Here is a 17,634-nt window from a genome sequence, read left to right on the forward strand (position 1 = left end):
ATATGTGATCGGCAGGAAGCTCACTGGTGCAACTCCGGGTGGACCCGGGCTTGCCGGAACCGAGATACTTCGGTCCGAAGTCAGAGACGGCAGCGCTCTATGGCGTGGCACAATACGACCTGCAGTTGATTTTAAGCTTCCCGGTACTTTAAAAGCCGTTGTACCCCACAAAGCGGCCCAACGAGTCTCAACTCATACTATTGCAGCTCATAATTCATCACCACCACCATGTCGTACCGCATGCTCATCTTCCTTCACCGGAAAGAGGGTCTTTCCCACGCCGAATTCAAGGACCATTATGAAAACGTCCATGTACCCCTCACGAAAGAACTCACCGGCTCGCTGTTCCCGATGTTGCACTCGCGCCGCTATATAGCGCGCTCGCCAGATGACGGCAAGCCCATGGTGCTCGCCGGAGCAAAGGGAGAAGATGAGGCCGATGCTGTGGTGGAGGTCGCGTTTAAGGACGAAGCGGCCGCGCAAGCTTTCTTCGCAGCGACGAACAGTGGCGAGGCGATGGAACGGTTGAAGAAGGATAATGAGCAGTTTTTGAACTGGGAGAAGTTGAGGATTTTGAAGATTTCGGAGGTCTGTGAGACGAGAGGTGATTCATGAGATGGGACTTTCAAATGATTCAAGGTACGTCGTCTATGTGGCAGTCTAAAGAGGCTATGCTAACATCCCACAGGCTTGAAAAATATCGGCAAGGACACTCGCATGACACCTAAATATGTATCAACTTCAATCCAACACAATGTCGCGCCGAGCAACAATTGAAATCGCCGTTGTGACGTCGGACACGGAGTTGCAGAGTCCGGACTCCCTGTACTCAGCAACTCCGCCGTGAAGCTCCGGACTTGCCGCTGAAGAACCCAAGAAGCCTCGGCTGAACCCCTGGAAGTGGATCCCTCAAATGCCTTCGGATCCGGCTCCGGGCTCCGCGGAGTCGCGGCCGGACCCATTCGAGTGGAGTGGATCCTCGCGGCAATCCCTGCAGCTACGCGCAACCGAACGGATGGAGTCGTATTTTTTCTCCCTGCCATCCGACTGCGTGGCCTTAAAAAAGGTCCAGATGAACCGCCGTCATTGAACCACTTTCGTTACACCAAGTTTTCGACATCGTGAGCGCGAGAACATCTCCCCGGATTTCGTGATAAAAGTTGCATCGGGTTGGTCATCCCGATTGGTCCCGCTCGCCGCGATCGACGACCTTGATAAATCTCAACCTGACAACGCGTCGAGCCAGGCGCGTTCTCTCCATTGTCAACACAACCACCTAATACTCCCTGAGCAGCATCACCATCGAGGATCTACTCCCAAAATGAGTCACAAGCATCAAACACTCCGCTTTGTGGATGACCCGACTGCCGGGGACGGCATCTGGGGATACCCCACGAGCAAAGCCAAGTACGCTACCGCTCCACTCACCTCACCAAAAGTCCCTTTTGAGATGCGATGCTGACCTCAGACTGCACTCCTAGCTTCTGCGAGGAGGATTACGTTTTCACGCGGTATATCGCAGAATTCATCAATTGCCTCTCCAATGCCACCTACAGTGAGTCTTTCCATTACCATAACCAGGAAATCACGTTGCTGACCCCTTGCCAGTCTACTTCGCCCTCAAGTACCCCCGCGCCAACTCCAAGGCGTCGGTGCCCTGGTACCGCACCCTGGACATCCAATCCGTCGGCCTCCTCCTCGTCGGCATCTTCTCCGGCGTCTTCCATGGCACGATGCACCAGGAAACCCAGCTCCTCGACGACCTCTCCATGCTCATCCTCGCCGGCTCGCTCGTGCAGCCGCTCTATGTCTACCGCCAGTCCTCCCTCGTCGGCGCCGCCGTCATCGCGCTGCTGTGGGGCGGCATCGGCACCATGGCTGTCATCTACGTCCGCTCCGGCGACATCTTCATCCACGTCATGACCTTCAGCGCGCTGCTCACCTTCGTCTGGCCGCGCACGCTGTACTTGGTCTACTGGACGGGGCTGTACTCTAAGGAAGAGAAGAAGATCTTCATGCGGTACTTCTGGAAGGCGGTCTTTGCGCTGATCTTTGGCTTCACGCTGTGGCATATTGATTTGGAGTATTGCGCTGAGTTGAGGGCTGTGAGGAAGGCGGTTGGACTGCCGATCGCGTGGTTCCTGGAGTTGCATGGGTGGTGGCATATCTTTACTGCTCTTGGAGCGAGCTGGTACATGCGGTTGATCAGGATGGTCACAGAGGACGCCTGTACCGGCTCTGAGAAGAAGCAGAAGTAAGTACAGTGTCATGAGACTTGAAGTTTGACTTTATTCAGGGTTGTATATCCCAAATTAGGCAGAGCAAAAGTATTTCAATTCAATTTGCGGAATAAACCCAAATAATCCCGAACCGGAATAATTCATTCTGCTTCGCGCACACTTTGACCTTTGGCTGCTCTCAAGTATAACTCAACCGACGCCTGTGACTGTATTGTGACGCACTTTGTCATCCTATTTCTTCAGATTCAACAACGATATTAATATTACTAGCTCAGAGCAGACCGAGGGCAAGGAAGACTTACAGCCGGAGCACCAGAAAGAACGAATATTGCCCCATCCATAGTTCCTAAAGTCGCTACATCCGTTGACCGGGCCGTTACTGTCGGCATACCTGCCCTGGCACCCAGGCTGGTCGAAGATGACGCATCTTCCGCCGCGCAGGATCACGGACATGGGAATCAACGACCCCGAGACGCATCCGCCGTTGGTGGCGCCGCCGTTCTGGTACTCGCGGCAGCCCGTGCCGGGCATGTCACGGTCGAACGTCTGGCATCCCGTGAGACTGGGGGCGCCCGTGATGGAGCGGTACCTCGTGTTGTCGTTGGCGTCGCAGTTGTAGACGTTGTCGTATGCAACGACTGATCAAATTGGGAGCTTTGAGTTAGAAACCGGATACTAGCAGGTAGAACGCAGAAGGAAAAGGCCAAGGAGAGTGTTGTCTTACCTTCCCATGCCTGAGAACTGGCGCACAGGGTGGCGAGAATGACCGCGGCAACGGTGGAGAAGTGCATCTTGGGTTTTGAACGTAGAAGAAAGATTGAAGAAGCTGGCTGGAGTCTGAATGACAGGAATCAATGCTCCCGGAGCAGATAGAGGCTCGTATTTATGGTTTTGAGGATTGCAGGCAAGACTCTTGATCTTCGCGAAATGGCTATGAAACGGCCAGGAGAGGAAAGACGCAATGACAAACCCCATTCTATCCACAGACAGACTAAAAAGCCCCATAGCAAAGCGAGGGAGCCAATCTGGATTCAGACCGTCTTTTCCTGCAACTATACAGACATCGATACCGAGCTCAAAGCGAGCCATCCAATCACAACTGAGAGGCGTTGCAAACCTCCCCCGAAAGTCCGCCCTGCTAGTACGGCAACTCCAAAGTTGGCTAGTTGAATGTAACGCTGTCTAATGCACATTTGTTCAACCAACTGTGCCATCTTTCCGCGTCTGAGTTGTGATATGCACAATTCTTAAGCTTGCGTCCCTTGTATCGGCGTAAGTGCACTTCTGGTCTGGCCTGGCCCCTTCCAAAATGTAGAAGACCTATATTACTGCCCCTGCCATTGTGTTGCATTATGCCCTCGTAGCTGAACCATGCACTCGCGCCAAGGCGACTTTGAGAAGGTCCGTAACTTAGCACCGCCCACATCGTGGGATTGCCTTAGACATCAACACATTGGTCCCCGGGGTATGCCAGGCAGCAGTCCTCGTCGCTCAGCACACAAATGATGACGAAAGGATGGGACAGGGCCGACATGCTGTGGTCTCGACTAAATATTCTCTCTTCCATTGAGGTGATGCTCAGATGCGGTTGCACAACTGAGCTCGCGACGTAACAATACGCAGTCCGCTTAAACTCGATATATGAACAGCGAATGTATGTAATATTCGCATGTCTAGCCTTTTCAATGCGCGTTATATTGATAGTGAAGTTGCTCGCTTGTCAGCAGTTCGTGTCCGTAGCATCGAAGCTTTCATATGCTTCGCGGACTGAACCGGGGACGTGATGCAACGAGGGACCTTCTGCTTCGTTGTTCTTGTCGGTACGTACGTGCACCCTCCAATTTGGGTTTTCAGGAGATGCATACGATCCAAAGTCTTGCCAAAGTTGGAGCCGTAATTTGTCACCATCATCATCCACCGTGACGAAGTAGTCAGTAGGACAACGGCTACACGAGCCGGAGAAAGTTACTGCTGAGTTAGAAAATGCTGCGGAAGCACTTTGCTCAGATTTAGCAATCTCATTGGCCATCGCGCGTGACCAGTGGCTGCGAACATCCCTGTTGGGGCGGATTTCATCCCGGTAGATTGACATTGCATCTGTGTGAGGACAGACTCTCTTCGCAGCTAGCCCGAAGATAAAGTATGTTGACTGGAAATCACAGCCTGTGAATTTCCAATCCATGTACAGAAGAAATCTTCCGTCAACAATTCTTGGGGCCGCTTCGTAGGTCCGTTGTTCACTGACCCATGAATCCGACCAACTGTAAGGCACCATGATTTCCACGAAGCGCTTGGCATAAGTCAACCCCCTCATGTGATGCTTCATAGCAATCTGGACGTGTGAGTGATGAATGTCGCGCACACGTCCGAGCCCGCGCCCTGGCTCAGAAGAACAGTCTGCTGGTGTTGGCCATAGTACGCGGTGAGGCACACGTGATTCAGGAAGACGATGGAGGCGGCAACATCCATCGCACACCCAGTGATTAGGCAAGATGTACGCCAGTCCTGTCCAAAATTCAAGCTGTAGAGACTTTGAGAAAATGGAGACTTCGGTTGCCCAGCGTCTATGAGTGAAGCTTCGCAAGACGGCATTGCTTTGCGACAGAATGAAAAGATCGTGTAGTTCGAGTTGGTCCGTGATGAGGAAGAAAATATCAAGAGGAAGTATAAGAATATTTGGAATATTTGAATGCTTCGCTTTGTCTCGGGTGCGAACTCGTCGTTTCCCACCCCGACCTTTGACGTGTTTGATCCATTTGAGACAGCCCATAATAGCTAGTCAGTTCCGAACTGAGCAGTTCAATATGGGTCAGGCAAAATAGTCCTGCAGAAAGAACAAGTCACCGAGTGTTATGGTGGTATATGGGCAGGTTTTGGTCAGTTTCGTCCCCCACAAGGAGTTATATAGGGTCTCTGGGCTCCAAAAGACGTAAAGGTCATGTTACCATTAAGGTATAGCCCATAAGGGTTGTCGCTCAAGACTCTTGGAACCTTGAGCCACGTGATCGATTCGCAAGTGCATGGACTATATTCCAAAGTGTCATGCGAAAGGCATTCATAAGGCCTTGAGAGGGAATGAAACCAAACTTTTAACACTATCTCAACTTGACGCAGATGGACACTCCAATCAATTTGTGCGGTTTATCTAGTTCCTGTAAAACTTCGACCCCGACTCCACCGGAACGCTTCTTCTGACGGTACATTCTCCGTTATTTGGCACTCTTACGTGGAACTTGATGCACCTTACGGTTGGCTTTCGGAATGTGACGAAGAACTCGGCGCGGTCGCTAACAATAGACCTCCAGCGCTTACAGTCCACGCCAGAACACACATGACGGCGATGACTCCTTTGATGCTCTGAACCTTCCACCAAGGTCCTTGGGAACCTTGCCAGAAGGCATAAAAGCCGGCTGCTGCCTCACCGACATTCTTCTAGCAGCCGACTTCTACGAGAAAGACTCTGCCTCGAAGACTCGAAGATTTTGCCTCGAAACCGTAAGTATCCCCAACGTCCGAAGAGAAGCACCCGTACCACCAGGACAATAAAACCCGTATTTAAGATAAAAGGTACTCTTCCCTCTCTCTCGGGCGCTAGGCAACAGCGAGCTTAAAACTCCGTTAGATAGCTACCTCAGCTGAACAGTAAGCACGCAACACATACGCGCTTTCAACACGTCTCAAACCCTTACGGTTACCAGGCGCACGAGGCAGAACTACCACCACTCCACTATCTATCTCCTTCGCCCACCTCGAGCAGATATCACCGGACGCTACGGACTTAGCTATACGATACGACGCCGAGGTATTTTTCAAGGCAGTATATATCCACCAGCTCATGATCTACCTTATCAAGCAATAGTACTTGAAAGCTATTAGTGGTTACCCTTGGCTAACCTATGAGCACCAACAAGGGCAAATTCACGATCACACAATCTTTCATGGGGAACATTGTACACAGCTTCGACGATGAACCGTGCAAAGAAATGCCTCGCCGTACTCGGCCGCATCATCGGCATCAAGAAGGAAAAACCAGAACATGACACCGATCTCCTGGTCGACACCAAGGCGGAAATCAAGTTCGATGCCGAAACCGACGCAAAAGTCGACACCAAAGTCGCCTGCTGCGCGTGTAACTGCCATGGTCCCGAGGCTCATACAGCTCGTAAACATAAATCGACATTAGGGTCCAAAAAGGGATGGGTGTATCACCCAAATTCCGAGTTCCCCTGGAGACTAGCCCAGGTGGTTGAAGAGGAAGAGAACTGGCGCGGAACCTGGGTTCTAGACGTGAAGGACTTGCGGGCGATGGACTGGGGCACCAACCTCGTGCCCAAGGGCGATGGCAACGGACGAGGAGGGCGATATGAGAGGCAGCCGACACGCCATATGCCTTTTCCGGTCGATGGGGGTGGGCACCGAGAGACATTGGTCGGAGGCCAGGACGACCTAATGGTGATGCTTGGACGGCGATAGGGGCCAGGACATAGGCGCGACGAAAGCCATCGTCAGTACGACACTTGCACGTCATGGACCGGAGTATACTTGCTTGTTCTGATGAGCTTTCTCATGAGCTAATTACGAAGGAAATGCAAGTGTTCCGAGCAGCGCTGCTCCAGGAATTATAGCAGGATGCCAATGCGAGAATGATACAACTGCAGATTGACAGCATCTGGAGACACAGCCCGTCTGTGATGAAAACGGGCCACGGACGAGAGTGTATGTAGGGTACTCGACTTAGGAGAAGTGAGCTCATCGTAAGCAAATTCTAGAAAGACGGATCTATCAAGGGTGACAGTCAGCCCTCACCGGCATCACGGTCAAAGATGAAGATTGCGAAGAAGTGAAGAGTAGCAAATGTGTCCCAGATATGACTGCAAGGCTGGACAAGGTGACTTCCGCAATTGACGTGTCGCTGCGGTTCGGATACCCAGAACGGCTCCCTGACTGACATCACATCATGAAAGTTCAAAAACTCAACAGCAAGGCTTCACTTAGTCTGGAAGATGTCCCGGCTGGGCGAAGAAGAGTATGGTAGTTTATTGTCGACGCTCGTGCTCTCAAAAATATAATTACATGGATTCTCATAAGGTAACTACCTTCAGAATGACCATGCCTGTGGCACGAGGCGTCTAAAACTCTATTGAACAGCTTGACTCCTTGACACGAGCTGTTCATTCCCGGAGTGCCTTGCACAGATTAGTATCCTCTTTCAAACATTCTTCGTACTGAGCCAGGCTCGTGGCTTAAGGTCGGACCAAGCGTGTCATCATTGGTCTGACAGCTGACATGTACCCTCCAGCTGAGATCCATCGGGGTTCCGTAGGACCCGTAGTCGCACCAAACTCGAACGCACGTCTGTCCACCCTTGACGGCGACAGCAAAATCAATTGGACAGCGGTCACATGATCCAACAAACTCGCATCCCGGATGCCTCTCTGAGGAAAGGACGGCACGCTTGAAATCCGCAGCTGTATTGGAAGTGGGCGTTGGAGCCGGCGGCGCACTGGGTGCAGGGAGCCGTAGACTGTAGAGACTAACGACAACTCGGGCTTGTCGAGGTAGAAGACGAGAAACAATGTGTTCGCCGTATCCATGTTCGTGAGGGCAGACGGGACGGAGGTTTAGTGTACTCCTTACAATTGCATTGTTCTTCAGTTCTCTCGCAACGAGAAACCTCCCGCGGACAATCTTTGGGACAGACTCCTTCACGGCCCAAAGATTGCCAACCGGAAGATAGTCCGGTTGGAATCTGTCTCTGCGCGTCTCCATGACTCGTTTGTAAAGTTGGTTTTCGAACAGGCCTCTCATATGGCACTTCAAGGCGATTTGAATGTCCGCGTGGCGATAAGCGTGGGTGTCAATGTTGGCGCTGGATGTCTTGTTGGGGTTGCAGCTGGGTAGCTGATATGGTCTGCCGCTGTTCCGGGGCTGGGCAACGGGTCCGAAATAACGGTGACGAATACCGAAGCGGTGCAATCGACAGCAGTCTTCGCACACGTAATGATCCGGCCGGGTGTAGCCCAGGACTGTCCAGAAACGGTATCTTTCATTCAAAGGAAGACTGCAGACGTCGGCATTCCATATCCTCACAGATCTTTTGGTAAGGTTGCGAAAGAATTGGTTGGTCCGTGATAGGATGAATAGGTCGTGAAGGTCAAGGAAGTCAAAGATGCAGAGAAGGATATCGTTTGGTACGTCGAGAACGGAAAGACCTGGGAACGAAGGTTCCTGTCGGATAGTCGACTCCATTGTGTAGAAGTTGATATTGATGCAAATGGTTGTGGATTAGCGACTGTGGGAAGCGAATGGTTGCTCAAGTTGTGGAAAGTGGCGAGTGCTCGCAGAGATTCCCGGGTCTATCAAGAAATAGAACTTGACAAGTGGCATGATTTTTCGAAACTTTCCCTTGCACGTGTCCGCATTACTTTCAAAGTTTTGTAGTCTGACTCTAATCAGCGAGACCTTGACGGCTTCATGACCATGCATGTTCGCGAAAGCGCCATAGGGCTCTCAGGGTGTCAGGCACCCATTCTTCGTCCTACTGGTCGGACGCAGATACAGGGATTTGCGCAAAAGGATATGCAAAGGATCCAGGGAATGAACAGTCCAGCTGGCTTGATGAGCTGCAAATATGCGAGCTTTGCTGTCGTCGAACTGCCGCACACCGCATGTGGAGGTTTTATCTCAGTAGACAATCCTTTTAATACCAACACTTTTCTGTGCTGTGTAGTGAATTTTGCGTTTAAGTAGAGTCAGAGAAAACCAGTTATCCCTCTGCTAAACCTGCGAGCCAAAGTCAACCAACCGCCGATGAGATACGGACAAGCAGATCCTCCTTGTTCACTCCCGTACAGGTAGTGGACGGCTGTGTTTTTGGTGTTCACAAGGGCCCCTAACGTTTCTTCAATTCTCTATAGCTCTCTATGGCACACGATGGATCCCATTTTTCAGATCTGCCAGACATCATCCAACCTCCCATTGAGAACGTGATGTACAGGGTTAGCCAGAGGGATCCATTCATACATACAAAAGTGATGAACGTCTCCATCCTTCTCGGCCGAGTTACCGGTCTCCGACACCGATAAAGTCCCACAACGCACCGGCCCCAAAAGCACGGCCCCGTCCGATCTGAGCGGGGCTGACTAACCCCGCAATTCCCGGACGTCCTCGCGCCCGCGCTTCATTAAGTCGCGAATGCGAATTGTGCTACGTCAGCCACCGTCCTCCAATCTCATCTCCCCAAAAGCGCCTCTTTCGAACTCCTGCAACATCAATTTGTGATCTCGTTCTCATATTAAGCTGCTAATCTCGCCAGCTCCACAAACGGCCGCCGTTCCCAGCTCAATCATCGCCATCCAAGATCTTGCCTTCGCACTTGCACCATCACAATGTCATCCCAAACCCTCACAAATCTCACAACAACCCTCTCCCGCCGGCCGGCCCTCACATCCGTCACCGCCGCGCTCACCACATCCCTCCTGATCTGGGCCGTCCGCGACTACCGCGCCTACATCGCCCTCGGCCCGGGCGGCGTGCCGCACAACTTCGCCGGCTGGCTCATGGTCACCATCGGCATCCGCCCCTTTGCGCTCTCGAAGAGCTCCGCGACATGGACGGGCGACTACCCCAGCGATGGATACCACCAAGACATGCAGGACCTGCCCAGACGGAAGGGCGAGAGGGCGGCGTTGGGAGGTATCGTGCCGCATAGGCAGCTGAGCCAACATGCGCCGGAGAACATGAGAGAGGTAACGTTATATCTCATTGAAAGACTTCCTTGCTGTGAAGCTAACAACGACGCAGTTCATCCAAAATCTCTTCACAAACGCAGCAACCCAGAACCCCGCCCTCCTCGAAACGAAAAAGTCGCTCTACGAACGCCTCAACCCGGCCCTCTTCGTCACAGCCCTGGTCCTCGCCAAATCCGCCCCTGAAGCAGCCCGCACCGCCCGCGGAGAGATAGGCCACCACCATGGCGACCTGTCGATCCACATGTACCTCTCCCCGGCAGACGCGAAACTCGCCATCGAAAAGGGCTGGGCGGAGCGCCACCGCCTCTCCGTCCCGCGCACCTCGTTCTTCGCGAACCGGTTCCACATGGCGGACTCGTACATCATGGTGTACGGACCCCGGGACGAGGAGGAGATGGAAGTTCTCGCGACGATTCTGAGGAACGGGATCCGGTTCATGACGGGCAAGGAGGATGTTGGGGAGATTGAGTGGAGGCAGATGCTTGTCTAGATCGGGGCACGGGTGAGCCTGTCATGATGTACGATGAGATGTTCTTAACGTCGTTGATATTATTAGTCAATATCTAATTACATTAGTTCTGAGATTAAGCCTGTTCAAGCGAGGACCCTGTAGATGGGATACTCGTCACCCTCCTCAACGGGCACGATGTTGAAGCTCGCGTAGGAGTCAATGTTCTCGGGCTCCAGCGCGACGAAGGCCAGCGCGGCGTTCTTCTGCTTCGTGCTGACAAGGAAGCTACCGGCAGGCAGATTGACCTCTCTTGTGAGAGGCTCAGTGGTGACGGTGGCGCGAACGACGCCCTCGTAGTATCCAGTCTCGAACTCCGCAGAGGTGATGGTGTAAGCCTCCACGGTGCCCTTGTACGGCCCGCTGAGGGTTTCGACCTCAAGACCACCGATACGCAGGCGCTCAGCGAGGTCGGCCCAGGATGCGGGGATGAGGTAGGCCTCGGGACGCGCGCGGGTGATGTTGGCGGCCACGGGGGTGGTTGAGCCAAAGTTGATGGGCACCTGCACGACGGAGCCGTTGTTGATGTTCACCATGGTAAAGGTGCGCTGGACAGTGGGCGAGGAGTCGGTGACGATGATCTCGGCGTCGGTAGTCTTGAAGTCGGCGATGGAGGACTCGATGGTGGTGTACACCTTGTCCGCGTTGTCAGCAGCAGTCTGCAGCACACTCGAGGCCATGGTCAGACCCGCGACGGTGCGGCGTTGAAACTCCTGATCAGCGAGGTAAATACCGCGCATCTCGATCAGGAAAGTCACGCACTGAGTGAGGCCCATGGCGTTGCGGCCGATCTTGGCGTCAGACCCGGCCTCGGCAAAGGTGGGCTTGAACTCCGGGTTGGTGCTGGTGGATCCCGTCACGTAGGGCTCCCAGCGCAGGCCGCGAGACTCCATTGCCGAGCCGATGTTCTTGGCAAACAGCTCCTCGGATAGAGAGCGAATGTCAGGGTGGATGTTGAGGTTCTTCGCGGCGGAGAAGAGACCGTCGGCGGCGTGGTAGTAGCTGCCGTAGCGGGCGGTGGCGCTGTACTCGTGCATGTCAACGGCAACGTGGGGGTTGAACTCGTTGAAGAGGGACTTGATGCCGCGCGTCTGCTTGCGGGCGAGCTTCACATGGTCGCGGTTCGGGTCGTAGTTGGTGGCCAGGGTGCGCTGGAAGTAGAAGACGCCGTCGGGGTTGTAGCGCGGCAGAATGACGATGTCAAGCTTCTCGAGCAGCGAGGCCGTCCAGGTCTGGTTCGCGTCAAGTGCGCCCAAGAGGGCCAGCATGGACTGGTCGCCGGCAGGCTCATTACCGTGGACGGCTCCCTGAAGCCAGACGCGCACCTTGCCGGTCGAGTTCGATGCCCTTCGAGACTTGGCGGATCCTGAGGTGAGGTGAAGGTAGGGGAATGGGCGGCTCTCCTCCGAGGTGAAGTTCGCTTTGTTGTAGGTCAACCAGCTGTTCTTGTCGGCGAGATCTTGAACAAAGGTGTCTTTAAGGCGGTCAGCTTTGCATAATTACGATGGCATCGTCTAATTATCTTACCAAGAACATCATCCGCAGTAGGTCCCTGCGTGCCTTCGGCGAAGCCGGTTGGGATCGTCTCCGGGCTCAGAAACGCGGGCGACAGCAAGTCTACACCCTCGATGGCCTGGAAGTTGGCTGCGATGGCATCGCTGTCTTGGCGGACGGTAACGTGGTTGTATCCGTACTTGGCGGCTTCCGCTGAGGCGAGCAGTGAGAGGCCAATGAGGCCAAGGCGAGACGTCGGCAACATGCTGTCGATTTCACACGGCGTCCGAAGTTCCAGTAGCTCAGGTGCTGCTGGAAATTGACGGTCCGAACCCGCGGCGGCTGTCAACGGCTTTTACGCAAACTTTATACATCCCCCGCCGTCACATCGCGGCGTTGCCGGCGGCGCAAAATGGCTCACCGACGCATGGTAAAAGGCATGACCGGGGCTTGGCTGAGATCATTCGGAGGCTTTTCAATTGGTCATTTGAGATATGCGAACATAACGCCCGATAACAGGAGCGTCAATGGTCAGCAAGGTGCGAGGTGGAGATTCATCGCGGCGAGCGTGAACATTGGCAACGAAACTGTATGAGGCAGCTCGGTGGCAGGTGTGAGGGGAAAGCGGGGGAGCCCCGTGGGCAAGATAACGGCGGCCCATGGTGCCAAGACCTCAGGCCCCGTAGCGAAATAATTCATTTGCGATTGACGTATGAGACGTCTGGATTGAATCTCAATTGCTCCACGCTCCGATACTGCAGTGCCGATGGTCGGGACTTGACCTCCCGACCGCGCTCGCCAAGAGCCCGGCTGTGCTGGTTGGGGATGGATCAGCAGATATGCATCTGGCCATGCCCGCGGAGAGTGGACCACAGTCCGGGCCGGTCGTCAACAACTTCACCCGCTGCTATATCGCTGCGGCCGACGACCGGACGCGTTTGCTTGTTGAGCCAGATATCCGGGTAAGCTGTTTGCTACGCAGCGCATTGTACCAGTCAGCCTGCAAAGCGCAGCTCGAAAGTCGCATTTCTACCGGTCTCTATGATGTCCGAGTATGATCAGAAAACAACTATCGCAACCTGCTTCAATCACAAAGCGGCCTTGCCTCTCGACTCGAACGGCATGAAGAGCACCAAAAGCCCAGCTGCGATGAACAGGGCACCACTGGTGTAGACTGGAGCGGAGGTCTTGAGGTTGGCGAACATGGCGACAATGGGCTGTTGTCATCAGCATCACGATCACACCACAGGCCAATCTCATCTACTTACTGCCATGATACCGAAAATTCGGTTGCAAGTTGCCGTTAAGGCGTTGCCGGTCCCGCGCTGCGGTGTCGGGAAGAGCTCGGGCGTGAACCCATAAAGGACGGCATACATGACGTTGCTGGAGAAATTGAAGGCGCAGTTCCAACCCAGAAGCGCGTTGCTTGTCAGCGCAGTCGTTGAAGAGTAGAGAAAGACTCCTGTTAAAACCGTACTGAGGGACAAGGTGCCTTTTCGCCCCAGTCGAGGTAGCTCAACTAGCCACCCACCCAACAATGCGCCTGGTACACCAACGACCGCGATGATCAAGCTGTTGCGATATGTCACATACGTGCTTCCATCGCCGATTTCCGCGCCGCGGGTTGCTTGGATGTAGGGAATAAACGCATTGTACAGAGGATACCCAAGTCCGATCAAAGCCCAAACAGCCATGATCAAGCCCGTGCTCAGTGCAAGTCGCGGTGTCGAGAAGAGGACGCGTACGTGGCTGAGATCCAACTTTTCGAGGTTTCGTTTTACCGCGGCGGTAGCATCAGTTCGAGCGACGTATCCCTCTGGCTCGCAAGCCTTCAGGTCCTCCACCGATAGAGATGTTATCTTGCCGTTTCGCCTCGCGACTTCATGGACTATTCGGACGGCATCTTCGTCGCGACCCTTTCCCATAAGATACTTTGGTGATTCGTAGATCGTAAAGAGAGCAAAACGGACGAGAAACATGACGAGGGTCAAGCCCCCAATGGTGACGATGAAGTATCGCCAGCCCATATTGTTCGATTTGGTGCAGGTCTGGCCCTGTTGACATGTGAGATTCCCCAGAAGAGGCCATGCAATCAACGTCGCGATAACCTGAGCAATAGCCCAATCGATGGATAAAACCGTTAGCAGGTACTGATGAGTGCCTGGCAAGAACTCGAGGAAGATGGCGGAATCGACAGGGAGGTTGCCTCCCACCCCAAAAGACCAGAAAGCCGCAAAGATGCCGATGGCTGCGAAGTTGGGAGCCCCCGCGGCGATCATTCCCCAAACTGCAGTCAGGCCTAAGGTGAGATTGAAGGCTATCTTGCGACCGAAGATATCGCAGCCGAACCCCCAGAACATGGCTCCAGCCAGCAGACCTATGTTTTGAGAGAGACTCAGAAGCGGGGGGCGGGTCGGCTTGAACTCGTTTGCGATGGGAGTGAATATGAGCGAGGTGACGATAGGCCAGAGGTTGTCACTTGCCCAACCAAAGCCGACGACGACGAATAACTGCCACTGATACCGTCCCATGCCAATATCTTGGATCTGCAAATCACCAGTCAGTGGCAATCCTCTCCAAGGTAGCCAAGTCGCGCTTCGCGCTGAGGTTTCACACGTACCGCGCGATTGAGAACTCGAGCCTTCGCCTCGTAGACCGGGTCGAGAGCGCCCTTGGGGATGATGGCGGCGTCATCAATGCCGTGGACTTCGAGGACGGTCGCGCGCCCGTGTGGTGGGGGCGACTCCTCCTTCCGCGCCTTATCTGGTTCGGTGCCCATCTAGATCGTCCGTCTCGCGTGCGTTCCCAATAACTCAATTCAATTCCCAAGACCGAAGCAGCGCCACAGCAACGTTTTCTTCCAGGAAGTAGTCGAGAACATGTGTTGGATTGCACAAGGTAAGTAAGGTGGAAACGCGGGTCATGAAGTACGGCCGGCCGATGACCAAAGTTCGAGTACCGCCGCGGGTTCCCCAGGTCTTCACGTCGTACGCCAATTCAATGGCGCAATCCATCCGGTCTGCGACTCTTCCGGCTGTTGATTGGCCGTGCCGGCATTGAGGCGGTCGGAACGCATGCCGATCTGCACTCTGTTTCTGTCCCGACGCGGGAGGGAGGGGTGGAAGAGGGGCCCTAGCGATCAAGCGTGTGGGGGGATCTTCCCGTACCCCATCGACATTCGCTCTGTCTCATCCGATTTGACGCATGTGTTGGTCACAGTTTGGGGTTGTGAACCACCAGGGTGATGATGTTTCTCGAGGGACGGACGTCATCGTTGGGCAGGTGTATCTGGTGGTGTAATTTTCCGCTCTTCGTGGACTCTTTGCGACAACATCGAGTTTTCCTCGCTGAAGAAAAGAACTGCTGACACAGAAACGTCTACAAAGTAGCGCCTTCGATCGAGGATGGGCACTGTTCGAAAGTTTGTTCCTGACAGTTGATGTGTCGAAGACAGCGTTTGCCGGCCCGGCTGTTTAAGGCACAAGGAAGCGCACAGGTTCCCGCCCCAAGCGAGACCCACCAAGACGATCGGAGCTGGCCGGTGCTTCATGACGATGGCGACTAATGCCAGCCGGTGCCAGGCGGTGTCCAGATGCGTCCACCCGTTCACCCCTCATCGCCATCGCAATCTCCACCTCGACCACGCAGACATTGGACGGCAAGGTGAGGGCTCTACATAGGACGAGATACTTAGTGCCCATTCGTTCGATAGAACCCAGCTTTTTGAGAATGCTAAGCCAGAGACCATTCGTTTTGGTCCTTTCTTTCCTTTGTATTGTGACGTCAGCCCGCAAGAATTTGATCGTGGACACCGACTTGTTCAGTGATTGCGAGTAAGCCTTCTTTCTCAACTATTGAGTACTTTTCATTTTAATGGTCCAAAGTATCTGACACTCTTCAAGTGATGCAGGTGCTCTATTGCTTGCGGCAACCGCGCCAGAGGTGAACCTCCTCGGAGTCAACATCAACTCTCAATCGTCATACTCAGTCCTAGCCGCCTCCGCCATCTTGAACCACTATGGTCATTCCGAGGTACCCATCGGCGCCCGCCGTCCTCTAAACAATATTCCATTCTTTGATAGCTGGACGATACTGCTGGGCGAGTTCGCCAGCAAAGTCGCCACCCACTGGCCGAACAGCATGTCAGATGCAGACGAAGCCTGGGACCCCGTCAAACTCTACCGCAAGCTCCTCGCCGAAGCCGAAGACGATTCCATCACCATCGCGTCGATCGGCTTCCTCCAAAATCTCTCAGCACTTCTCAACTCAACGGCCGATTCCTACTCCGAACTCACCGGGCCCGAGCTCGTAGCGACGAAGGTGAAGGAGCTTGTGGTCATGGGCGGCGACTACCCAAGCGGGTACGAGTTCAACTTCTGGTACGATGACCCGTACGAAACTGCCCGCGTCATACACAGCTGGAATAGTCCCATCGTCTACGTGGGCTTCGACCTCGGGAGCTCGATCCGTTCAGGCGGCCCGCTGATGGCGGATGGCCCGAAGACGGACCCGGTGAGGGCGGCGTACATCTTGTATACTTATTATCAACCGAGGTGGTCATTTGACCCGATAGCAATGCTGTACGCTATCAAAGGCTTAGATAAGTACTTCAAGTATGGAAATGAGTACGGCTACAACACCGTCAAGCTGGAAGGGGAGGCAGGTTGCAATGGCTGCAATGAGTGGGTTTTTGACGAGAACGTTACGAATCAGCACTGGCTCAACACGACTATCAGCCATGAAGAGATTGGGAACGAGCTAGATGAGCTCTTCTTGAGAGGCGCGCGGTCTTCTCCGCGTAGCTCCGATCCTGTAGGCGCGTTACCTAGATTTGGTGAATGTAGGATGGAAACCTCTACGAGAACAGAAGGTGGGCCATTTGATAGATTGGAGTTATGATACGATGGAATCGCAATCCTCATGCTGGTGTGAGTAGGAGGAACTTGACCCTGTAGGCTTTGGTAGCGGAAAATTTGAGAACAAGGTCTCCAGATCAAATAAATGGTCGAACTCTGTAATTAACGGATCAAGTTGTGATGAGTTGACAACGGAAAAGCAGAGGCGGGGAAGGTAACGCCGTTCCAGCATTTTCGAAGCTTCAAAAGGAAGCAGCAACCCAGTCTCTGAGAATAGTCACGTTCTTTATAATTCAACTAAATTTTCTTCTTCAAGGAACAAAAACATTAAAGACATACACAAAGTATCAGATAACAGTTTCCTTTTTCTTTTTCCCTTTTTTTCTAACTTGTTCTTTTCTTTGTTTTAAAACTTTTTGAAATGGCAAAAGGCAGGTTTGAACCCATAACCATATTAAACCCCAGCGGACAGAGTGCCAACGACTTCACAGGGCGCAAGCACATTGGCCAGACCTGACCAACTGAGCCATCAACTCCTCTATCCGCTGTTGCCATAAGCAAGTACGTATCGCCAATATATTGCATGCATTCTCGGAAGGGTTCGTTCTGCGTGAACAAGCGGCTGTGGCGGCTGTCATCAGGCACGATGATTGAGATTCTAGACCTGACTGGACTTCTCGGATTTCCCCCACCTCTCCGCCACCGCCATTCCGTCAGATTTGTCTACTTACTTGCATTACACGATAGATTTCTACTGAGGCGCTACTTAAGAGTCTTTATTCAAA

General features: G+C 53.5%; 7 protein-coding genes across 7 annotated transcripts; 4 read left to right on the forward strand and 3 right to left on the reverse strand.

The window, feature by feature from the left end:
* Positions 1 to 228: 228 nt before the first annotated feature.
* On the forward strand, positions 229 to 694 carry COL26b_012449 (uncharacterized protein; the record flags this gene model as incomplete). The annotated part of the gene is made up of 2 exons (XM_053185092.1): positions 229 to 588; positions 689 to 694. The coding sequence occupies 2 exons, from the start codon at positions 229 to 231 to the stop codon at positions 692 to 694; spliced, it is 366 nt and encodes a 121-aa protein (XP_053030956.1).
* A 627-nt stretch (positions 695 to 1,321) lies between these two features.
* COL26b_012450 (uncharacterized protein) lies at positions 1,322 to 2,258 on the forward strand (the record flags this gene model as incomplete). Its single annotated transcript, XM_053185093.1, has 3 exons — positions 1,322 to 1,407; positions 1,482 to 1,555; positions 1,609 to 2,258. 3 exons carry the CDS (start codon positions 1,322 to 1,324, stop codon positions 2,256 to 2,258), a joined length of 810 nt encoding a protein of 269 aa, XP_053030957.1.
* Positions 2,259 to 2,429: 171 nt separating this feature from the next.
* On the reverse strand, positions 2,430 to 3,031 carry COL26b_012451 (uncharacterized protein; the record flags this gene model as incomplete). Its single annotated transcript, XM_053185094.1, has 3 exons — positions 2,430 to 2,440; positions 2,543 to 2,878; positions 2,965 to 3,031. 3 exons carry the CDS (start codon positions 3,029 to 3,031, stop codon positions 2,430 to 2,432), a joined length of 414 nt encoding a protein of 137 aa, XP_053030958.1.
* Positions 3,032 to 9,628: 6,597 nt separating this feature from the next.
* COL26b_012452 (uncharacterized protein) lies at positions 9,629 to 10,481 on the forward strand (the record flags this gene model as incomplete). The annotated part of the gene is made up of 2 exons (XM_053185095.1): positions 9,629 to 9,988; positions 10,044 to 10,481. 2 exons carry the CDS (start codon positions 9,629 to 9,631, stop codon positions 10,479 to 10,481), a joined length of 798 nt encoding a protein of 265 aa, XP_053030959.1.
* A 104-nt stretch (positions 10,482 to 10,585) lies between these two features.
* Positions 10,586 to 12,258, reverse strand: COL26b_012453 (uncharacterized protein; the record flags this gene model as incomplete). The annotated part of the gene is made up of 2 exons (XM_053185096.1): positions 10,586 to 11,973; positions 12,027 to 12,258. The coding sequence occupies 2 exons, from the start codon at positions 12,256 to 12,258 to the stop codon at positions 10,586 to 10,588; spliced, it is 1,620 nt and encodes a 539-aa protein (XP_053030960.1).
* Positions 12,259 to 13,081: 823 nt separating this feature from the next.
* On the reverse strand, positions 13,082 to 14,772 carry COL26b_012454 (uncharacterized protein; the record flags this gene model as incomplete). The annotated part of the gene is made up of 4 exons (XM_053185097.1): positions 13,082 to 13,210; positions 13,262 to 13,376; positions 13,587 to 14,539; positions 14,614 to 14,772. 4 exons carry the CDS (start codon positions 14,770 to 14,772, stop codon positions 13,082 to 13,084), a joined length of 1,356 nt encoding a protein of 451 aa, XP_053030961.1.
* Positions 14,773 to 16,133: 1,361 nt separating this feature from the next.
* COL26b_012455 (uncharacterized protein) lies at positions 16,134 to 16,994 on the forward strand (the record flags this gene model as incomplete). Its single annotated transcript, XM_053185098.1, has 2 exons — positions 16,134 to 16,805; positions 16,986 to 16,994. 2 exons carry the CDS (start codon positions 16,134 to 16,136, stop codon positions 16,992 to 16,994), a joined length of 681 nt encoding a protein of 226 aa, XP_053030962.1.
* Between the last annotated feature and the right edge of the window lie 640 nt (positions 16,995 to 17,634).

Source organism: Colletotrichum chrysophilum (assembly GCF_026319265.1).
Source record: "Colletotrichum chrysophilum strain AFK26 chromosome Unknown scaffold_176, whole genome shotgun sequence".
NCBI classification, from domain to species: domain Eukaryota; kingdom Fungi; phylum Ascomycota; class Sordariomycetes; order Glomerellales; family Glomerellaceae; genus Colletotrichum; species Colletotrichum chrysophilum.